The sequence below is a fragment of the Danio rerio genome, chromosome 21 (assembly GCF_049306965.1).
Source record: "Danio rerio strain Tuebingen ecotype United States chromosome 21, GRCz12tu, whole genome shotgun sequence".
Classification (NCBI taxonomy): Eukaryota; Metazoa; Chordata; class Actinopteri; order Cypriniformes; family Danionidae; genus Danio; species Danio rerio.
In genome coordinates this window covers 47,146,386-47,170,311 of record NC_133196.1, presented here as the reverse complement: position 1 = coordinate 47,170,311, position 23,926 = coordinate 47,146,386, and the positions used below count along the sequence as shown (strand labels likewise).

General features: G+C 35.5%; 2 protein-coding genes across 32 annotated transcripts in view; one reads left to right on the top strand and one right to left on the bottom strand.

The window, feature by feature from the left end:
• The window catches only part of stk26 (serine/threonine protein kinase 26), a 37,237-nt gene extending 34,228 nt beyond the window's left edge, over nt 1-3,009 (top strand). Inside the window, 1 exon segment of the mRNA NM_001127477.1 lies at nt 864-3,009. Coding sequence (NP_001120949.1) covers nt 864-879 — 16 coding nt within the window. The 3' untranslated portion in view covers nt 880-3,009.
• The window catches only part of frmd7 (FERM domain containing 7), a 38,890-nt gene extending 15,924 nt beyond the window's left edge, over nt 1-22,966 (bottom strand). For 2 of the 31 annotated variants that reach the window (XR_012396589.1, XR_012396588.1), the window contains exons 1-10: nt 22,872-22,959; nt 20,407-20,545; nt 18,268-18,372; nt 17,269-17,311; nt 16,696-16,774; nt 14,189-14,286; nt 13,964-14,078; nt 12,659-12,806; nt 8,453-8,524; nt 8,303-8,378 (exon numbers count right to left, since the gene is read on the bottom strand). Coding sequence is in view for 26 of the 31 variants with exons in the window: in XM_005173898.6 (XP_005173955.3) it covers nt 7,185-8,099; nt 8,303-8,378; nt 8,453-8,524; nt 10,289-10,452; nt 11,998-12,093; nt 12,659-12,806; nt 13,964-14,078; nt 14,189-14,286; nt 16,696-16,774; nt 17,269-17,311; nt 18,268-18,372; nt 20,407-20,523 (2,028 nt within the window). In the remaining 5 variants the exon portion in view is untranslated. Of the gene's footprint in view, nt 1-6,037; nt 8,100-8,302; nt 8,379-8,452; nt 8,525-10,288; nt 10,453-11,997; nt 12,094-12,574; nt 12,807-13,963; nt 14,079-14,188; nt 14,396-16,695; nt 16,833-17,268; nt 18,165-18,267; nt 18,373-20,406; nt 20,546-22,871 lie in introns of those variants that run through there. The other 29 variants (XM_073934962.1, XM_073934967.1, XM_073934963.1 and 26 more) reach the window with 29 other exon arrangements.
• Between the last annotated feature and the right edge of the window lie 960 nt (nt 22,967-23,926).

The following is a 23,926-nucleotide window of genomic DNA, read 5'->3' as shown; positions in this document are numbered from 1 at the left end:
TGTCCATGTAGGTTAAACACCATCCCTTTCTCCTGTGTATTTTGACTGAAACTCGCGCGTGCCCAAATAGACACTCCCACACCCTCCCACTTTAGTTTCTCCGACACTCCCCCCTAAACAGAGCTGGACACCCCCACTTTTCTGACTTTTTCCAAAGAAGAGGTGTGAAAACACCCTGCTGAAACGAGGGGGTTTCATGGCCCTTTAAAATTTGGCGCGCTAACAAGTAACTCGATTACGACAGGTAACTCAAACTGCCTGTCAACAAATTTAAATGTGTATTTCTGCGCATTGATTGTGCTGGTCTCTTCACATTTCAATGGTAATGATAAAAGTAAAGTAAATGATCTAAATGTATTTTTATATTGTATTTTATTATTATTATTATTGTATTTTTATAAGGTATAAGAGTAAAAAAATGTTCATCCAATTAAAATTTGTCACGCCAACAAAAAAACTCCATTAGGACTTTTATTTTGTTTTATTTTTAATTAATTTTCCAGTCACATTTTTTTATTTTTTACACATTTTTTATTTTGTTTTATTTTTTAAATAAAAATTATTTTTAAGACTCAAAAAATGTTCATCCAATTAAAATTTTTGGCATGCCAACAAGTAACTCGATTACGACAGGTAACTCACACTGTCTGTCAACAAATTTAAATGTGTGTTTCTGCGCAGCCTCTTTACGCAGATAGATACATCATGTGCAGCATGATGGTCTACATCTGACAGAGAGATATCAGGCAAACTGTTATAGTGAGGGACCACTGTATATCATAATATTGTACATTCCTACAGTACAAGTGTGTGTGTGTGTGTGTGTGTGTGTGTGTGATGTTTTCTCTGTGTTTTGTGTGCAGGTTTTCTATGAGTTAGTGTGAACGCCACTGTTCTGCTGTCAGCCCTGATGACTGCACCTTAACACACTCTCTCTCACACACACACACACACACACATACAGAGAAACCAGGAACACACTATCTGACCATAACCAAAAGGAAAATCTCCTCTTGTCCCAAAGAATGGAAAATATATATATATATATATATATATATATATAGACGATCTATAAATATGTGTGTGTTCAACTATATTTATACTATTTTGCCACAAGCTTTTATATCAGTCTTTTTTTTCCGCTGGTGCCCAAGGATGATGTGTTACTGTTATTTTATTCAGCGTTTTTACTTTTGAACGACACAAAACATCCTTACTGGTTAAGTAGAGCATCTTTAGCTTCATATATATATATATTTATAATGTATCCAGTGTCCCCGTTCCTTTGCTTTTCCTTTAAATCCTAAACTATGATCAATAATATATATTTGGGAGATTAACCGTTTGGTTTGGGATGTCTTTATCGCTCTCTATTACACACTGTAGCATTGCAGAACTGCTGTATGGGATTACATGCATATCATATCAGTCCAAACCAATGGAAATACCTCATTAAGCAATCATTTAAAACTGCTAGGAAGATGAGAGGGATTTTGCTGTGCAAAATGCTCTCCAGCCCAATGAATATATATTGAATATCAGTAATTTGTCTTAGATTCCTACCCTTTATATATATTTATATATATATATATATATATATATATATATATATATATATATATATATATATATATATATACAGGACTGTTATCTAAGAATAATTGCCCATCATTTATTATAAGTAGTGCCCTCTTTTACAGTGTGCTAATATTTTTATACTAGAGTAGAATACTGTATTTTTGTTTTGAAGGAAATATGCACTTGCGCACACTTTTTCTATGAGGGTGAGACTTTTATTTTGTTTTGAAATTAATTACCCAAACATATAACATATTTTTCTATGGGGATTTTTATTTTGTTTTATTTTAGTTAATTTTGCTGTCACATTTTTCTATGGGGACTTTTATTTTTAATGTATTATCCAATCACATTTTTCTATAGTGACTTTTATTTTGTTTTATTTTTAATTTTCATGTCACATTTTTCTACAGGGACTTTTGTTTTATTTTTAATAAATTTTCCAGTCACCTATTTCTACGGAGACTTGTTTCATTTTTAATCACCCAATCACATTTTTCTTCGGGGACTTCTATTTTGTTTAATTTTTAATTAATTTCCCAGTCAGATTTTTTATGGGGACTTTTGTTTTATTTGTAATTAATTTTCCAGTCACATTTTTTTATGGGGACTTTTATTTTTAATTAATTTCCCATTCACATTCCTCTTACTTTGAGTAGATCTCAAGGCATCGTATGCTTCATTTTAACCACACACACACACACACACACACACACGAACGACGGCGGCAAGTGATTCGAGTGCAGTATAGAAAGTCGCGCTCAATGCGAACATCGTTTATTTTGGTTTTACGTTTTATATAATCTCCTGTGATGAGGGATTTTTATTTTCGCCAAGCTTGTAAGGGTGCCATTGCTGGTGCGGTGGTGATGTCATATTCGCTCCTGTTGGCTTGGAGAAACCGTGCCAACGTTGCATCCCATTGTGCCTAAAGTTGACTTTTTTTGTGTGTGTTTGTCTTCGTAAAGACGGCGTCGTCTTCGCAAAATGCTTAGGTGTCAAACTGGATTCCTGTAGGGCCGCAGCTCTGCACAGTTTTGCTCCAACACTAATCAAACACAGATGAGTTAGTTGGATCTGTTGTGTTTGATCAGGGTTGGAGCAAAACTGCAGAGCTGCGGCTCTCCAGGAATCAAGTGACCCCTATGGCAAAACGGCTTTAAAAACGACGTCTCACGCATGTTGCCAGACTGCTGGATCATTTTAAAGCAATAAAAAGGGGGATTTTCGTAGAAGATTTGTATATTTCTTTATAGGAACGTAAGCGCAGGAGCTAGGTTTTGTACATTTCTTCACCAGAGCTTTTGTACATTTGAGAATCTTTGTAGGCTGTATCATATAGATGCTGTTCTCTTCTTCTTTTTATTTTTGACTTCAACTGTTACACATTAGTTTTGTTTGGTGTGGCAAATAAAGATTTAAGTTATGACATTTCAGTGTGACTGACGTATTCTTTCACGACACAAGTTCAGACTTGCTGCATGTTTTACTATTGTGAACACTGTTTAATGGGCACCTGTTAACAAGATTTAAGCAGGGCACCCCCAGGATCCTCCAAATTAAATTCAAGACTTTTTAAGACCTTTTTAATACCATTTCAAATGAAATTCAGTGACAACTTTGTACCCATTCTGACAGAAGTATGATGGGAAAATGTCAAATCTGTATAAATTTTGAACACTAGAAAATAATAGTAGTGAATATGAAGGTTCAGCTGCTTTCACACTTGGTTCATTTGCTTGGACCGTACCCAAGTTCGTTTGTCCCCCCTTAACACCTTCTCGGTTGGTTTGTGTTCACACTGTCTTTTTTCCTTCTGAACCCTGGTACGCTTGCATCATCGAGCTACTGTTTTGTTCACGGCTGTTGCTAGGTGACAGTCATGAAAGCAAAGCGCCGAAATGGAAAGACGTAAGCATATCGCGGTCCATCTGCTTTTACTGAAGCTTTTAGTTTTGGACATGCAGAAAGCGACTCGCGTCCATATGCCGCAAACATATTATTAACATTCAGAACATCACACAGTGTCTGCGGAAAGCTGTTTTTGAAGGAGACAAGCAGGCATCACTGTGTTTACCCTGGCTCGGTCCCGCTTGTCACCAAGGTACATTACGTGACACACGAATGAACGTTATGAAAACGATAGTTTGTTGTACTGTTGGCGGTTCACTTCCATTATTTGGCTGTTGCTCGATGTTAAGTCACTGAAGAAAAGCGCCGAAATGGAAAGACGTCCGCACATCCCAGTCGATTTGCTTTTACTGAAGCTTTTAGTTTTGGACATGCAGAAAGCGACTCGTGTCCATATGCCGCAAACATATTATAAACATTCAGAACATCACACAGTGTCTGCAGAAGCTGTTTTTGGAGGAGACAAGCAGACATCACTGTGCATCACTGTGTTTGCCGTGGCTCAGTCCCGCTTGTCACCAAGCTATGAGAAACCTGACACACACACACACACACACACACACGAACCAACCTTATAAAAACGAAAGTTTGTTGTTCAGTTGGCGGTTCACTTCCGTTATTTGGTACGATTGCATTCACATCAGAATTGAACCGTACCAGAGTTCACACAAGTTTCCCAGACCACCTCTTTCAGGTGGACTCGGTACGGTTCACAGGTGCGCACCCGAGTTCAGAAGACACGTTCACACAAGCTAAACGTACAGTACTATGAACCTGGGCGCAGACCAAAAGTGCTAGTGTGATAGCACCCTCGTCATCTTATTGAGACTCAGGGTCAAACACGACCACAAACCCGTTGGCCTTATTGACCTGGTCAGTCAGTTCTTTAGTTATAAAAGGAGCCGATCCACATTTAGTAATATATGCAGTTTTGTTGCTTCCACACGAGAATGTAACTGCAACCTCAGAGTTGGGAAACAAGGTTTTAGAAACCCACAGAAGGACCCACAGAGTTGGTGTTGAGCCACAATAAGATAGGATGTTCCTTGGCTGTGGTGGCGATGCTTCTAATGTAGAAATTTCTTCATTACTGAGAGCCAAAGCTGTTTCAGTAACCGAAGAGGTGGTTGGCGCTGACGAGCAGTACTACAAGCGATGTGTTTGGCACCCCCTCATATGGGAGTCCAGGGCCGTAACACCCATGGTCACTAGCTTAAAAGATTTTTGGCACCAACAGCAGTAGGTATCGCGGTCATTTCCTGGCACAGGCTTGACCGAAACATAATTCGGATTCCTTGGCCAAAGCGGATTAAACCGACACTTTCCAATTTTAGCAGACAAACTAGGCTAGCGACTATCTTGTTCTGTACCTCTCTTGCCTAGTAACCAAAGTAACAGGTGCACACGCTTTCGCGCTTTCTGCTATAATGTGGAGCGCGAGGTGCACTCAACGTTACGCTGCATGAGTTTTTAAGTAGCCTACATTAGTAACACTTAATTTTGTTATAAATGAATATGTTTTGTGGTAAATGAAGACTTTGCCTATTAAGGCCTTAATTTGAGATTATTAAATGTAAGACTTTTTCAGTGCTTTTAAGACCCCGCTGGTACTAGGGTTGGGCCGATAGACGATGCCATCTTCCATCGCCGATTGAATAATAGACAACACGATGCTGAGCCGACATCACCAATCCTCCCATTGCAAACCCGCTCGCGAAAAATACAAACTCAGGCCCCTTTTACTCGAATACGTCTTAGTGTTAAAATGGCATCTTAAAACGAAAATGATCAACAGCTACACCGTGTTTTACCTAGCATTTCTGAACAGCCCTCCGTCCGCTGAAAACGCACGTCACGTGACCACAGACACACACTGTCAAGCGCTCCTCTGAGCTCCAGGCAGAGAGCAATACATGTCGACAGTTTATCAATGATGTACGGCTGGATTGCGTCTCACTATAGTTGTTAAACGTGATATTAAGACATCATAGTCTCCCGGAAGTTCCTGGAGTCTCTATGCATTTGCGGGACTCATAATGCCCGCAAATGAGTGATAATCTCCCGGAAATCGCGCGTCTTCCTCCCGGTCCTCAAATAAGTTGTGCTCCCTTCTAACCCCCTAACCCTCGTCGCTCTTCAGACACGTCGCGCGCACTATCATACACCTCCCCCACCCCAATTCACAAGATGATGACGCCATCGTCCATCGCGAGGTTTCACATTAGACATCGTACGATGCCACATTGGTCGACATCCCCCAACTCTAGCGGGTACTCTGTTAAGGTACGTTTTTTTGTCTCCAGAATGTGTGTAAAGTTCCCATCAGTTTATTATACCTTTCAGAATATTGGGGTTTTCTGCTCTGAACACACTGCAGCTGTTTTGTTTTTCCTTTAATGCTGTTTCTCCCTGCCCACCTTTTCCACATGCCTGTGTGCCTCAATCTCCGCCTCGACTGTGTCAGATAAACAGCACAGTGACAGACATGAAGCAGATCTCGCGTAAAGTTTGTGAGAAATACTACAGTAAAGGACTGTCCCAATGATTATTTGATGTATTTGTGGAGTTTATTCAAGCCTTTTTGCATCGATGAGTCGCACACAATGTTGTTATAAAGTTCACAATGCCATTTAAAGTTCCAGCACACACAGACAGACAATGTGCGTTTAACTGTGCGTTTTTGCATGGCAAATATGACAGGATATGCACTGCTGTATGGATATCCATTAAGCGGGATTGTTTGGTTGAAGTAAAGATTGTGTTGATAAAGGAAAGCACTGTAATTCATTAGAAACATGCACTGTTTAAGAAACGTTTTAAACATTTAAACTCATTCTTGATCACATTTGATGATGGTATATAAGGATATAATTTCACTCACCTGGGAAATGGAGGACACGCGAATGGTTTGTGAGCACAATTAAGTGTACACAGCATTCCACATTATCTGATAATTGTATGAAATAATTCTAAAAGGCAACAGACTGTGTAAAGCCACATAAAACAACACAAAAATATGATGAATATGCCGAGTTCAGCGGCTGATCAGCCGGAATCAGCTGAGGTGAAGTGATTGTGACCAGCGAGACCTAGCTGTCATGTAAATGGCCACGCGGATGAGTTCTAAAAAATTCACCCCCTCTCAGTTGTCATGAAGTCTAATATTAGCTATATGCACCAAAATAATTTTTTGTACCAGGCTGTAAACATGTTTTTTATCCTGTAAAGTTGGCCATTTTAACAGTGGACTCGATAGAAATTTGCTCTATATGGAGCCAGGACTAGTGGAATTTCGAAGAACTGCAGTTTCAGTTACTTTCATATTTGCTTCACAAGGGAGAGCGGGAGGTTGACGCTTGGTTTAGCTCCTAAATTTTGTAGGACACCTACAAGGTGGTCTTCTGGTGATCTTAAAGACACCGTTTGGCATGTGTTTGATTAGTGTTGGAGCAAAGCTCTGCAGGGACACCGACCCTCGAGGATCAAGTTTCCCCATCCCTGATCTAAACGCTTAAAATCCAGAAATTGAAATTGTTAAAAAAAATCCAGAAGATAAAATTTCGCTCTATTATAGTTGAACTCCACAGACTTGGTGTGTTCTGAATTGAGTGTTTCAACTGTGATGTGTCTATTGCTGATGTTCACATTGCAATATCGATGCTGAAGTGATTGTGACCAAATCTCTCAGTCGCATCTCAGGACTTGCGTTTGTCTCTTTTGGCTGTCGCAGCGTCTTCATTACTATCTCCTTCTTCATCCAGCTGTAAGCTTCCGGAGGAGATGCGCATGCGGGCCAGAGGTGCAGACCGCACCAATCTGCCGAGTCCTGGACAGTAAAACGAACATGTAGCGTCTGAATCCGAATCGCTGTGGCTCAGTTCTGACCGACTCCCTTCAGGCGGTAATGATGAACGCAGGGGTAAATATGTAGGCCGCACAAGACCCTGCCGTCGAGACAAATGCGGATAGTGGCCCAGCGGGCGAAATTCATCCGGATGGCATAAAGTCTTCAAATCAGACTGGCTATAAGAACGCCGAGGAAGACCAGTTTGGTAGCTGCAGTCGTCACTAAAGTGGCCCAAATCTTCTCTGTGGCCCTCGAAACTGCCTGCTACGTAGAACCCTGGCATTGGGCCGAAAGCTGTGGGCCAACAGTACCGCTGATAGTTTAAAATGCTCGGAGAGACGTATGAAGATCCAGAGAAGCTATATGAGCGCGTGGCATCATCTGGGAAGCATGCCGGCGGTGAAAACGAATGGCATGGCAGCAGGACTGGAGCGCAGGGATGACCCAGAGCGAACGCTGCGTTTATGGGACACACAGGGAGGAAAGGATGGAGGTGCAGGCCAGGGTGAGGGTGGTTTGGGTAAAGAAACACCAGATTTTGTTTGTTCAGACGGCCGTGTTGTGGAGCGCAGCAGCATCTGCACCCGGCTCTCCGGTCGTGCCTGTGCACCCGCTGTACATCAGGACTTGCTTGGGTTGCTTCAGAGTAGAAGTGCTGAAGGGAAGATGGAGGATCCTGAAATTCAGATGTGTTGAGGACTTCCACGGCTGATTGACAACGCTTTCCGCTTGGCGGAGGAAAACCACACGACTGCTCGTACGCCTGCAACACACACAATGCGCAGCATGAGGAGATGGACCAGGAGAATTTTCGGGTATCAAAGCAGGACCCTTTAATGAGAACTCGACTCGAATGTGAGAGCGCAGGCCGTCGGGGAAGAGAGGAGGGAGGCACTTCACCATGGATAAAGGCAACTGTACCTACTGTGAGTAAACCCTAAATGTGTACAGATATGCAGCATGTACCTGCTTGGAGACATCGGTCAGCAGGTCAGGTGAGGATCTGCACTGCCGTGTGTCGTAGTAGTCTTTACAGTACTTCCTGAAGGGAACAGAACAGCTCATTATTCTGATCACACTTCAAGATTCAAGAAGTTTTGAGACTGATTCTCGCACCTCATAAATGGTAAGTTGATCTTCTCCTCCGATTTCTTTGTAAAGTCCAGCAGCTGCTTTTGAGTTCTTCCACTGTTGGAGACAGATTGGGTAATGGGTTATTTTTTATATCTTTGCATTATGGGAGCTTGATCTTTCCCACAACAGCTTTTAAGATTAACATGTTTGAAAAAGTGGCTTTTGTGAACATGTTTAATAGATTAAACTAATATATTGTCTGGGTTGTTGTATATTACGCTACAAACAACTTGTAATAAGCTGCCAGCACATTTTACAGACTTGTTTTTCTATATATTATTTCAAGCTGCTAAAATGTCGATATGTTTTTGTATTTGGGTTTTCTTTACACTTTTCTTTTTAATCCCAAAGGATGGTGTAGTGACAGATTTACTAAAAAAAAATTGGAATTATATCAAGTTATTTCTAAAAATATAATAATTTGTGTTTATTTAGGGATATTTTTTCCTGAAAATATCCATTTTTGTAAATAAACATTTTCTCAAAAAAAAAAAAAACTACAACTTTATTAAAATTATATCAGCTTATCTCTAAAAATATAATATTTTGTGTGTATTAAAGGGACATTTTGTGCTGAAATATCAACTTAAAGGCTTTTAAAAGCTATTATACCCATTTTTGTAAATAAACATAATTTTCTCAGAAAAAATACAACTTATCTCTCAAAAAATAATAATTTGTGTATGTTTAGGGATATTTTGTTTTAAAAATTATCTGTTTTTTTTTAAATAAACATAATTTACTCAACAAAAAAAAACTACAACTGTATTAAAATTATATCCACTTATCTCTAAAAATATATTTTGTGTGTATTTAAGGACATTTGGTGCTGAAAATATCTGTTTTTGTAAACAAACAATTTTCTCTAAAAATTTTATTGGAATTTATATCCACTTATCTCTAAAATATAATATTTTGTGTGTATTTCAGGATATTTGGTTCTAAAAATGTTTTTTTTTTCTTTTTTAAACAAACAATATTTTCTCAAAAAAAAAAAAACTAACATTTTATTGGAAGTAAATCAACTTATCTTGAAAAATATATATTTTTTGTGTATTTAGGGATATTTTGTCCTGAAAATATCTGTTTTTGTAAATAACAATTATTTCTCAAAAAAAAAACTACAACTTTATTAAAATTATATCCACTTATCTCTAAAAATATAATAGTTTTGTGTGTATTTAGGGACATTTTGTGCTGAAATATCAATTTAAAGACTTCTACTATACCCATTTTTATAAATAAACATAGAATTTTCCCAGAAAATAATACAACTTTATTAAAATTATATCCACTTATCTCTAAAAATATAATATGTTGTGTGCGTTTCAGGATATTTTGTCCTGAAAATGTCTGTTTTTTTTTAAAATAAACATTATTTTCTTAAAATAAAAAAAGAAAATTTTATTTTAATTATATCAACTTATCTCTAAAAATATTATATTTTTGTGTATATTTAGGGTTGTTTTGTCACGAAAATATTAATTTATTAACTTATTTCTGTAGATGAACTTTAAACAACAATTAAGTAATCAAATGTTCCCCATCACGTTAACATTTTGGATTATTTTACATTAACAGTTGATTATGTTATACATTTGTTTCATGCCAATCCAGTAGGGAAAATGACTGTGAAAATGCTTGAAATGTACCTGCAAATCAGAAATAACTCATATAATCTGAATATACACATTGTTTTGTTGAGTTGACATTCATTTTCCACACTGCCCTTTCCATTTACATCATGTTAAACGTAACACACCGTTCCATTATACAGTGATACTCCACAGACTTGTAATGTGTTTTAACAGGATGTACCTGTATCTAAAGCAAGATCCCCTGCTGTAAAGGAGTGATTTTTGCTTGCTCTTCGGTTCTTGAGAAAGCCGGAAGAAGGTATGATACTCCACACACATCTTCCAGAAGGCTTTACAAACGTCCCGATTGGCCATGGTGAACTCTACCGTGTCCTTACAGGACGCCTGAGCAGACATGACGACACAAAATCAGTTTCAATTGGCTCCCAATGCCACACCAACAGCATGGGTGGATATTTTATAGACTCACTATTAACAATGTGTGTAAATTAGACTGCATTTAAATGTAATATGAGTTGTATTTTAGTGTATGATAGTTTAAAATTGGCATTGTGAGGAAATATTTAATTAAAAATAGGGTTGTTTTTAATTGGCTGTGAATCAAAATACAGTAAACAAAATAAAAAAGTGAGCGAAAATCAAAGAAAATACAGTTGATTGGAGATGTAGACAGTAAATAATGAACGTACAGTAAATCGAGAAACTAGCATCTAATTGCAAGTTATTTAATGAGGATTCAAAAATAAATATTAAATATATCCTAAACAGCATTTTAATAATGCCAAGATCTTATCCCTCACAATGCAAATTAAGTACAGTAACCTACACTACCTGACAAACGCCTTGTCATTGGTCTCAGTTATAAGCGGCAACTAATAATATCTTGACTTCTAGTTGATCATTTGGAAAAGGTGGATTTTTCTAATGAATCATGTGTTGATCTGCATCCCAATCATCACAAACACTGCAGAAGACCTACTGGAACCAGCATGGAGCCAAGATTCTCACTGAAATCAGTCAAGTTTGGTGAAGGAGAAATCATGGTTTGGGGGTACATTCAGTATGGGGTGCGTGTAAGAGATCTGCAGAGTGGATGGCAACATCAGCAGCCTGAGGTATCAAGACATTTGTGCTGCCCATTACATTACAAACCACAGGAGAGGGACAATTCTCCAGCAGGATAGCGCTCCTGCTCATACTTCAGCCTCCACATCAAAGCTCCTGAAAGCAAAGAAGGTCAAGCTGCTCCAGGATTGGCCAGCCCAGTCACCAGACTTGAACATTATTGAGCATGTCTTGGGTAATATGAAGGAGGAGACGTTGAAGATGAAGAATGACAAAGACTCTTGATGAACTCTGGGAGTCCTGCACGGCTTTCTTCTTCATTCCAGATGACTTTATTAATCAGTGATTTGAGTCATGTCAGAGATGTATGGATGCAGTCCTCCAAGCTCATGATGGAGTCAGACACAATATTCATTCTGTCTCCACTGCAGCAGGACTTTATATTCTATACTGGACATTATTTCTGTTCAGTGATGAGACTTTTGTTTAAGCAGAGTCAGACCGCACTGTCCTAATTACATAATTAAAAATCAAGGCATGATCATATTTTATTGTGCTCAAATAAGTGTAATCTAGAGGCCTTTGCCTCTCATATAAGCCAGATCTGACCAGAAGTCAAGCTATTATTTGTTGTTCCTAAAACTTGGACAGGCGACAAGACTTTTGTCAGGTAGTGTACTGAATAACTATCATACAGCACAACAAAATGTTACATTTATTTTTCAGTAAAAGTGTACTAATGTAGTTAGAGCATGCTAAATGGTTTTGTAAATATTAATACAGTACTTTAGCGGAGGTTTGATTGACAGTAAATTCAACAGGACATTGTCAGCAGTGCTCCTTGAATGAGTGTGAAATATTTACCACAATAGTTGTGTGCAGCTTTATCAGAAAGTGCTTTCTCTTGAAGCTGAGTTTGCGCACATTGGCCCAGCTGAACGTATTTATTTTGGTGTTTCCCTTAAAATACAAATACAACAGATCGTTGTTAAGTTATAGGGATAAAGTACATACAGGAGGATGTTAATGCAGAATGGCGTGTAGCTCTGTTGTATACGACGCTGAAATGTATATTGTGCAGCCATAATTGCTGGTACAGATTACCAGCACTTTAGACATTTAGACTGCTAATAAAGATTAGGTTATGAAGAATGATGAAAAATGTATGAAGAGTTCAGATGACTCAGTCAGAAACACAAAGCTGACAGAAGCTAAAACAGCTGATGGAGTATACACTAACCTGATGGCGCCAAAAAAAAAAGAGTAAAAAAAAACATGGCGACAGACAAGCAGATCTATATGAATGTGGATGTACAGTAAGTATATGAATATAAACCTAATTACTGATGGTCAAGATGATTCAAAGTTTCCAGATTAACCGGTGTTATTTAGCGGTTGTTATCTAGGAGTTAAAATTCCCTGGAATGTCACAACCGACCAATCAGAATCAAGTATTCCAGACAGCCGTTTAATAATGGTTAAAATGTAACATTATAAGCCATAAAGTATAACACATAGTCTGCACCTGAAAAACCAGCACGCCACAGTGAGTGACGGCCAGATTGATCCTCATGTTTTCTCCATCAGTGGCGGCGTGAGGCCGGATGCCGTACATGTCTAGCTTACGGGACACCTCCAGCAGCTGATGGTCCGCTTCGGCTGGAGACTGACCTCTGAAACATGAACAAAACCAAACACACACTGTAAAAAAATATACATATATACAGTTGAAGTCAGAATTATTAGCCCCCCCATTGATTTTTTCCCTCTTTTTTTTTTATATTTCGCAAATTATGTTAAATAGAGCAAAGACATTTTTACAGTATGTCTGATAATATTTTTTCTTCTGGAGAAAGTCTTATTTGTTTTATTTTGACTAGAATAAAAGCAGTTTTTAATTTTTTAAACACCATTTTACGGACAAAATTATGACCCCCTTTAGGCTAATTTTTGTTCCGATAGCCTACAGAACAAACCATCATTATACAATAACTTGCCTAATTACCCTAATCTGCCTAGTTAACCTAATTAACCTAGTTAAGCCTTTAAATGTCACTTTAAGCTGTACAGAAGTGTCTTGAAGAATATCTAGTCTAATAATTTTTACTGTCATCATGGCGAAGATAAAATAAATCAGTTATTAGAAATGAGTTATTAAAACTATTATAATTAGAAACGTGTTGAAAACATCTCTCTGTTAAACAGAAAACTGGGGGAAAAATAAACGGGGGCTAATAATTCAGGGGGGCTAACAATTCAGACTTCAACTTTATGTAAAAAATATACATTTTCCCCCATTTTTTATTCTTTTGAATTGCATTATGGGACCTCTTTCTTTCTTTTCATCTTGAAAATTTCGAAAACATTACTCTTGTTAACATTTTTAATAGTTTAAAGTGCTATATTGTCTGGGTCGGTGTTGTAAATTACGCTGCAAAGTCCTTGTAATAGACTGCAAATACATTTTCTCTTATTTACAGACTTATTTCTCTATATATTATTTATTATATATTATATGTTTATAACGACTAAAATGTCAAAAGTCACTTGAGTTGAATTTTCAACATCAAAAGTCAACAAAGCATAATAACATTAGAAAAATCACGGTAAAATTTCACATTTTAGTAATCGAAACAACGAATGTAGCCTTGTTCGAATAGGCTGAATGTGTGTGTTGCGATAATATGACGCGTGTAAAGCGGGTCACACATGCACCTAACCCCTTTTACATTATGAACATGAAGATGATTTCTTTATCTAGACTGCTAGAGCGATCCTTCATGTGTGTGTAAGCTCAAAAAACAGCTGATAACTGCATAACTAAGCTTACCTGTGCCTCTTATGGAAACGCATGATCTTTTTGTGGAGGACGTCCTGGTTTGGGATGTACCGCTTGTTTTCCAAATGCTGCTTGTCCAGCTCTTCTATAAAGTCCCCAATCTCTGCTGCAGAAACACACACACATTTGTTTTTGTGAATTGTGGGGACATTCCGTGGTAACACCTTCTGTGCTGCAGAATCACACACACACACAGACTAAGGAAACTGCACATACCCTGAAGAAGATAGGAAACCAGCAGAGCAGCACTGTTATCACTGCAGGTCAGACTGCCATTGGACAAATCCTGTTTAATCTGCAGCGCAAACAGATACCTGCGGGAGACGGAGAACGCAGACCAACACTGAGATCAGAGATGCTCAAAGTAGGGCCAGCGGGCCAAAGTTGGCCAACGGTACCCTTTGATTTGCCCCACCATCCTATCTGAAAAGAGGAAGAATGATGAGGATGTGGTTGGGGCGAATGCTATAGATAGAGATTGTTATTTTGATTTGAACGCAACCCTTTGTTTCTTTGTTTTATTGCTACAAAACAATATGTAAAAACATAAAAAGTTTTAATTAAATGTTGTAAATGAAACTTTCAAAATGTAAAAAATGTCACATGACAAGACATTGGTGAGCAAATCAAGGCAAAGGCAGCCTCAGGTCAACTTGTGTTTTCAGCATTGAACTCTAGTGTGTTATAAATGGGATCGTGTTTTTACTGTAATAGTAAGTTCATTAAAAAATGTACAAAATTATACTGGATTAATTAACATGATTTAAAGCAACACTTTCATGTTATTTAAATATTAGAAAACAAATTAGGAAATTTCCCATGGCAAATGTAATATCATACGATGTAATATATTTGATTTGGTATACAAATGAAGTCCTATTAGCCCTGTTAAATTTTAATTATTTTATATTTTCCCCAATAAGGCTTAACTAGGGTAATTAGGCAAGCTATTGTATCACAATGGTTTGTTCTGAAGACAATCTAAAAAAATCATTGCTTAAGAGAGCTAATAATATTGATCCTAAAATGTTTTAAAATATTTAAAAACTGCTTTTTATCTAGCCAAAATAAAACAAATAAGACATTCTCTCTCTCTATATAATATATATATATATATATATATATATATATATATATATATATATATATATATATATATATATATATATATGTATAAGAAATACTGTGAAAAATTCCTTGCTCTGTAAATATAACATGAGAAATATTTATAAAAGAATAAATATCACACCCCTCACAGGAAGGCTAATCACTTTGCCTTCAACTGTATATACATTATATATATACACAGTTGAAGTCAGAATTATTAGCCCGCTTGTTTATTTTTTCCCCAATTTCTGTTTAACAGAGAGCAGATTTTCTTCAACACATTTCTAATCATAATAGTTTTAATAACTCATCTCTAATAACTGATTTACTTTATCTTTGCCATGATGACAGTAAATAATATTTGACTAGATATTCTTCAAGACACTTCTATACAGCTTAAAGTGACATTTAAAGGCTTAACTAGGTTAATTAGGTTAACTAGGCAGGTTAGGGTAATTAGGCAAGTTATTGTAACGATGGTTTGTTCTGTAGACTATCGAGAAAAAATATAGCTTAAAGGGGCTAATAATTTTGTCCCTAAAATAGTGTTTAAAAAATTAAAAACTGCTTTTATTCTAGCCGAAATAAAACAAATAAGACTTTCTCCAGAAGAAAAAATATTATCAGACTTACTGTGAACATTTCCTTGCTCTGTTAAACATCATTTGGAAAACATTTAAAAAAGAAGAAAATAATTTGAAGGGGGCTAATAATTCTGACTTCAACTGTATAAATATATATATATATATATATATATATATATATATATATATATATATATATATATATATATATTAACAACTGTATAATTTATGTATTTATTATTTTTTATGACGGTGTATACCAATGATCAGAGGTGGGATTAAGTCTCAAGCAAGTCAAGTCAATTTTTGTCTGACTCAAGTCGAGTCGAGTCATACAGTAGCTTGGTCTACCAAGTCACTTTCAAATCAATCAAATTTTTGTCGATTTTTGAACTTTTGCCATTTCTTTTTGCAATTTATATGTACATATATAACTTTCGGTTTAATATCTAATGCATAATCTGTAACAAACAGTTATTTATTTAACAAAAACAAGTTATTTCGAGTAATTTAACTCAAGTCCAAATCAAGTCTCAAGTCATGACAGTCAAGTCCAAGTCAAGTTGAGTCTTTTTTGGATATTTGTCAAGCAAGTCTCAAGTCCTAAATTTTGCAACTTAAGTCTGACTTGAGTCAAGTCATGTGACTCGAGTCCCCCATCTCTGCCGATGATTGAACAATATGCATTATTCAATGGAAAAAAATGCTATATTACGTTAAGCATCAGAATGGGGAAGAAAGGGGATTTAAGTGACTTTGAACGTGGCATGGTTGTTGCTGCCAGACAGGCTGCTCTGAGTATTTCAGAAACTGCTGATCTACTGGGATTTTCTAAGGCAGTTCTGGGGGCAACCTGGTACTAGTACCTAATAAAGTGGCTGTTGAGTGTATATGCTGCAGTTTGTGTGTGTGTGTGTGTGTGTGTGTGTGTGTGTGTGTGTGTGTGTGTGTGTGTGTGTGTGTGTGTGTGTGTGTGTGTGTGTGTGTGTGTGTGTGTGTGTGTGTGTGTGTGTGTGTGTGTGTGTGCTGCACCTGGTCACTTCTCTCTGTAGTTCTCCTGGATCTGGAGGGAAAAACTTCACTATGAAGCGGAAGATCAGATCATTTCTTCCTGTTTTAAGGAGAGAAGATCAGATTTGTTTTTCACCAGCCTCATTTGTAATCTTGTCCTATAAAGCAGTGGCAAAAAGGAATGTTGGAAGCCATCGATTTTACAGTATTTGATTTTAGTGCCATGTTTTCTCTTAATAATAAAAACCGTGCATGATGTGTTTGTGTTAATGTATATATACAAATATATATATATATATATATATATATATATATATATATATATATATATATATATATATATATATATATATATATATATATATATATAAATATATGTTCTCCCTGTGTTGGCATGCATTTCCTCCGGGTGCTCCGGTTTTCCCCCACAGTCAAAACACCAACGCTATAGGTGAATTAGATTATCTAGATTGGCCGTAGTGTATGAGTGTGTGTGTGCATGTGAGAGTGTATGGGTGTTTCCCAGTACTGGATTGCGGCTGTAATGGCATCTGCTCCTAGAACATCTGCTGGAATAGTAAGTTGCAGACTTACTTTTAATTTGTTTTGCAAGAGGCTTAAGCAGTTCCAGCCAAACCTATGAAGACGATGAACACAAATGACATCCTCAGGTCAGTCAATATTACCATCACAGGTTTATATACAGTAGAGAAAAATTAGGATTGAACATGTGATGTTTTTTCCTAGGAACAACATTTCTAAAGGGGCTGTTGGCGTGGAATTAAACTAGATTTTGGTAAGAATTTAAACAACACAAACATCAAAACTAAATCTGAGAAATGAGGTGTGTATAATAACAATGAAATGACAGAAGGAGAAAGCACTGAACTACTGAATGTGTTTAATACTTTATATTAAAGGTGTTTTTGGTGTCTGCAGCTTAAAGACGCCTCTAATATGGAGAATGAAGTCACACGCATTGCTCAGGTGTGAAAATGTAAAAATCTTGATGGTTCTGTGAATCTTGTCTGTCAAATCTGATCTTTATTTTGTATTCTCTATTGGATTCGCATAAGGTGATTGGTTGGGCCATTCTACAGCTTGATTTTCTTTCTCTGAAAGTCTGAGAGTCTCCTTTGCAGTGTTTTGGATCATTGTCTTGCTGAAATGTCCACTCTGGTTTCATCTTCATCCTCCTGCTAATGTAGATGTTGGACTGAAGCAGCTGATGTTCATTTACACTGAGAAAGGCCAGAGGGTTGACGAAGAACTACTGAGAGATTTCAGCTGCTGTCTGGGCTTTCACTGCCTTTTTACACCTCCCTTTCTTCATGTGTTCAATACTTTTCCCACGGTGTCATTTCATTTTATTACACAGAACTTCATTTGTAAACTAATTAGATTTGTTTTCTCTGCATAGATGGATTTCTTTGGTTGCTCTCAACATCCAGTAAAAACGTGAAAGTCAACAGCACCTTTAGAGATGTTTTCTGAAATAAAAAAGGTGACATGTTCAACATATTTTGCCCGCTGTGTAATGTCTTATGTCTTATTAACAAAGCAAAGGCATCTTTAATATAAGCGACCACTCACATAACTCCCACAATGATGTCGAAACTCAAGGCCGAAGTATTCCTTTTCCACCAGTTTAAGGTGTCCACAAACTGAGTTGAAGAAATCCTTTCCCAGAACCCTTTGCTTAAAATACATCAATTCATTAAAAACATCAATGGTTTTATATTATAAAAACAATGAATTTCTGGACTTTTACAAGCTCTTTTTCCAGACACTGAAAGTCAGTTGTTTGCTGTTCAGACTGACTCCCCTTTCATTCTGTTAGGGGCTTTTTTTGTCCCCCATTGACTTCCACTGACATTATTTCATTGCAAATCCATGACAGCATATAATCATGCATTCTTGATTGTTGCTGGTTTTATTTTGCCTAGAATAAAAGCAGTTTTTAATTTTTAAACACCATTTTAGGGACAAAATTATTAGCCCCTTTAAGCTATTTTTTTATTCCGATAGTCTACAGAACAAACCATCGTTATACAATAACTTGCCTAATTACCCTAACCGGCCTAGTTAACCTAATTAACCTAGTTAAGCCTTTAAGTGTGTAGAAGTGTCTTAAAAATATCTGGTAAAATATCATTTACTGTCATCATGGCAAAGATAAAAGAAATCAGTTATTAGTGATGAGTTATTAAAACTATTATGTTTAAAAAAATGTGTTCTGCTCTCCGTTAAACAGAAATTGGGGAAAAAATAAACAGGGGGGCTAATAATTCTGACTTCAACTGTATATTATATGGGGTGGCACAGTGGCGCAGTGGGTAGCCCTGTCGCCTCACAGCAAGAAGGTTGCTGGTTCTATGTGGAGTTTGCATGTTCTCCCCATGGTGAGGTGGGTTTCTTCCGGGTGCTCTGGTTTCTCTCACAAGTCCAAAAACATGTGGAATAGGTGAATTGGGTAAGCTAAATTGTTCGTAGTGTATGTGTGTGTGTGTCCTCCAGGTTGAGTGTTAGGCTTATGACCCACCTCGTTAAAATTAAATGTTACAAAACCCCAACATGGGCGAGGCAGTGGCGCAGTAGGTAGTGCTGTCGCCTCACAGCAAGAAGGTCGCTGGTTCGAGCCTCGGCTCAGTTGGCGTTTCTGTGTGAAGTTTGCATGTTCTCCCTGCGTTCGCGTGGGTTTCCCCCACAGTCCAAACACATGCTAAATTGTCTGTAGTGTATGAGTGTGTGTGTGAGTGTGTGTGTGGATGTGGCTGGAAGGGCATCCGCTGTGTAAAAACTTGCTGGATAAGTTGGCGGTTCATTCCGCTGTGGCGACCCCGGATTAATAAAGGGACTAAGCCGACAAGAAAATGAATGAATGAAAACACCAACATGGTGCGGCTAAATATTATAGACATATTATAAAAAATGAAATATATATACATTATATTTAATGAAAACATCATTATAGACTCGTCTGTAAGTATTAGAGGTTCTTAAAGTAAATAATGTAAAATAATTCTGTCATTATTAACTTAATTATTAATTTTTTGTAGAATGCTGGAAAAATATATAGAAATTCTTCAAAATATTTAGTTTTATAGTTCAACAGAAGAACAAAAATCCATAAAAGTTTGCTAGAATTGACTTTTTTTGGTGAACTATTCTTTTATTTTGCACAAAAATAATAATATTTGCCGTTTGTTCAAACTACTTATTTAAAATGAGCTGAAAAAGCACAATTATTTTGGGCACAACTTAATAGTTTTATGTTCAATCCATTTAAATTGATCAAGACTAATAAGCTAACTTGATTTCATGTTGTCCCAACATAAATTGATTATGTTGAACCCAGTTTTTTTTACAGTGTAGTAAAATAAAAGTGTAATCAACCATCTTTGCAGGGTCCACGTTTGTGGGATGTTTGTTAGCACACCCCTGTTTAGAAGATTTCCTCTTTAATATTGCTAATACAGCACAATATGCAAGGCCTTTTGGTCAGACACTCAAGCGTGCACAGACAAATTGGGATGCTGACATGCATTTTCTTTCACAAACCCTTAAGCCAAACTAGCCGGTCCACTCAACAGACTCATTGTCCCGTGTACCTCTTAAAAAATGCAATACATGCCCCTCAGCATAAATGGCTTAAAATAAGAAGCTATATCGCGTGTGCTTTTTTAAAACATGTTTACGGTGAAATAGTATATTTATAAAGGATTGTCTCACCTCCATCTGAAAAACATGCTCGCTGTCGTCCAGGAAGATGACCCGCAGAGAGAACAAACTGTCCTTTCGTGTGTTTTCAGATGTTTTAACGTGTTTTTTTCTGTCGCTCATGTTCATGTCGCCCTCATGAACACACAAACTGCAAAACCAGCACACAACCTCACAATCTACACTGTTTGTCACACAGATTTAGTTTAAAGTAGACTGTTTCACAAAGCACAAACAGAGGTACAGATTTACATTTTAACTTTTTAAATCAGTTTTTTTTATTAATTACAATTCTTAATTTTTAATTAACAAATGCATTTTTTATTTAATTTTATTTTAAATTGTGTTTTTTTATTAACATTTATATTTAATGAAATTTTTGTTTTTTAATTTTTAATTTTACATTTATCTAAATTTTTTGTTTAATGTATTATTCATTTAATTTAATTTTAATTTTGTGTTTTAAATTATTATTTATTTTTATTTATTAAAACATGAAGTTTGCATGTTCTATAGGTGAATTGGGTGAGCTAAACTGTCCACAGAGTATGTGTGTGAATGAGTGTGTATGGGTGTTTCCCAGTAATGGGTTGCATCCGCTGCATAAAACATATGCTGGATAAGTTGGCGGTTCATTCCGGCTGTGGCGACCCCTGATTAATAAAGGGACTAAGCTGAAGAAAAATTTATGAATTAATTTTTATTTTAAATTTAAATAAAATGTTTCTTTAGTTATTTTTTTTAATTTAACTTAATAACAATTTAATTTTGTGTTTTAATGATTTTATATATTTTTTTATTTTTAATTTTAATTGAATTAATAATTTTCTTACATTTTAAATAAAAAAATATATATTTAATATTATTTAATTTTAAATTTTAATTTTTATTTGATTAACTAATAAATGTTTTATTTTTATTTAATTATATTTTATTTTAATTTTGTGTTTTTTAATTTTTATTGATTTTATTTTAAAAAACATTATTAATTAAATTTTTATTTCATGTTTTTTTATTTTATTTGAATTGTATGTTTTTAATTTTAATTTATTTAAAATTTTACTTTATTTCTTTTTATTTAGGTTACAGACTATTTGCATGTATAAAATACACTATAAAAATAAAAAAATTAAAAACATGGTCCTAAATAGAAACACTCTATAGTACCTATGTAGTGCCTGTAATGGTTCTTTAGTGTTACTTTATTTCAAATGCTACAATATACAGCACTATATACACTGTAAAAAATGCTGATCAATTTGTGTAGGGACAACATGAAGAATTAAGTTAATGTATTGTTTTTTTTTTTTTTTTTTTTTACAAATTTACGTGGATCAAACATAAAACAATTAAATTTTCCCCCCAAAAAACTCAAGAATTATGTTGTTTCAACTTATTTTAAATAAGTTTGAACAAACAACAAACATTTGTTTTAGTGTGCCTAGTATGTATTTTTTATTCATTAATTAACACACACACACACACACAGAGATAGAGGTAAAGTTGGTTTTATATTCGCACATTCATTCATTTAGAAGTCTCTATATTATTTACCATGTTATTTTGAATATTCGATCGGAATTAGCATGCAAATATGACTTGAAAACACTATTTATTTATACTGTGAATAATGTTGTACTTTTTATAGTCATTGGCTGCTAATATGATTTCACTGTTTGGAGTTTGCAAATAATACTTTAAAGGAATTATATTATTAAGGGGAAAGTCTGAATGTGTGAATATAAAACAAACTGTACCTCTATCACACACAGAATACATTTCAATTTTATTCATTAGAGAGCCACTTTTAATGTAAGAAAATTCAAATAATTATTTTTTTTAAATAAAAGAATCCTAAAATGTCTATAAGTTTCCATGATTGCATGAAGCAAGAAAATAAAATCTTTTTAGCAGTAATAATCGTAAAACTAATTATTATTGATTATTTACCAATAATAACTGATAAAACATAAAACAACAAATCTCCATATTATAATGAGTAGATTAATGATGGAGTAAGTAATTAATTGTAGTAAGACTGGAGTGATGATAGAGTAATGATGATTTATTATCAGTAATGACGGTGAAATTTTACCTTTGAATCACATATATGTAATTTAATTGAAATTACATAAGGCTTTTTTAAAAAACATCGACAACAAATCTCACTGTTTTCAAACTTTTGACTGGTAAAATATGACATTACCTATATTTTATATGTTAATAAATACAAAGGTGAACATGTGTCATAGTCACTGTGTAACTGAGTTAATCAATGTTTTGTTGTACAATGAGAAGTCAGACATTTGGCGTGTTTATTAATACACAAGACGAGACGACCGTTTGAATTCGTTAAAGAGCAGTTGGTGAGTCTTCAAATCTTTTTAAATATAAAGTAACAGAGACATTCGACATCGCTATTGCGACACTAAATCCTCAGACAAAGCAAACAAACTGAATATATGAAGGTTACATACGTTTTTCTGATGCCATGGTGTGAGTTTGTGCCAGTTTTATCCTCTCCGGTTAAATGAGGGATGTCAAACTGCAGCTCTCCGTCACTGCGTCCATCAGCCAATAGAAGACGAGTATTCATTCGCACCAGTTAAAGAAACATTACACACGAAATTAACATTTACACTCAAGTGGTTCTTTACTTTTGAGTTTCTTTCTTCTGTTGAACTCCAAACAAACTTTTAGTTTAATCAAAGATGAACTATATGAGACTAAATGCATCACTATTCGCTGCCAAAAAACTTTAATAAATGTTAACTTTTTAAAGGATTGACTGTTTTGTTTATCATTTAATGTCATTTTTGGATCTACAGAAGAAATTTATGATCCTTTACAAACTCAAGAAATGAACTCAAATGAGTGTAAATGTCCAGTAGATGTCAGCAGACACACGATTAAAGGTGTCAAGTGTGCTTTCACTGCAAGTGCATACATAAATGTCATCTCCAGACACAGTAAGCTAAATTATTTCAGTTTGAAATACAGTTGTATACAGTTAATAGGCCTGTTTGTTTTATTTTATTTTTAAAAAATCATGTGATAATGTTTCTTTGACATTTCAAACCCAAAAATATTGTCATTTGGAGAATTATTAAAGAAGGACAGTTGACCTTGCTAGAAACCTGATATATTTTGTCAGTGAAAACCATGTCCTCTGTTGTGGTACTATATGCAAATTTTAAATTATACATTTAGGCTGAATATGCTAATTTGACTGATGCCTGCCGTGATAGTTTCAGACTTTATCACTTATAGCTTATTTGGAACCACTATTGTTAAGTTTTGGTGTGACACCCCTATTATTAAAAGTCCCGGAAGAAATAAAAATCATATCTTCATTTAAAATAAAAAGCAGTATATGAAGTGTATTTATTGCTCTTAGGCTATTTGTATAGGCTTTTGTTCAAAAGATTTTTGTTCATTAGATATATTTAAGGTACAATTTAGTAATATATATATTTTTATACTCATATATATTTTTCTATATTCATTAAGAACTTTCAAATAGTAAAAACAA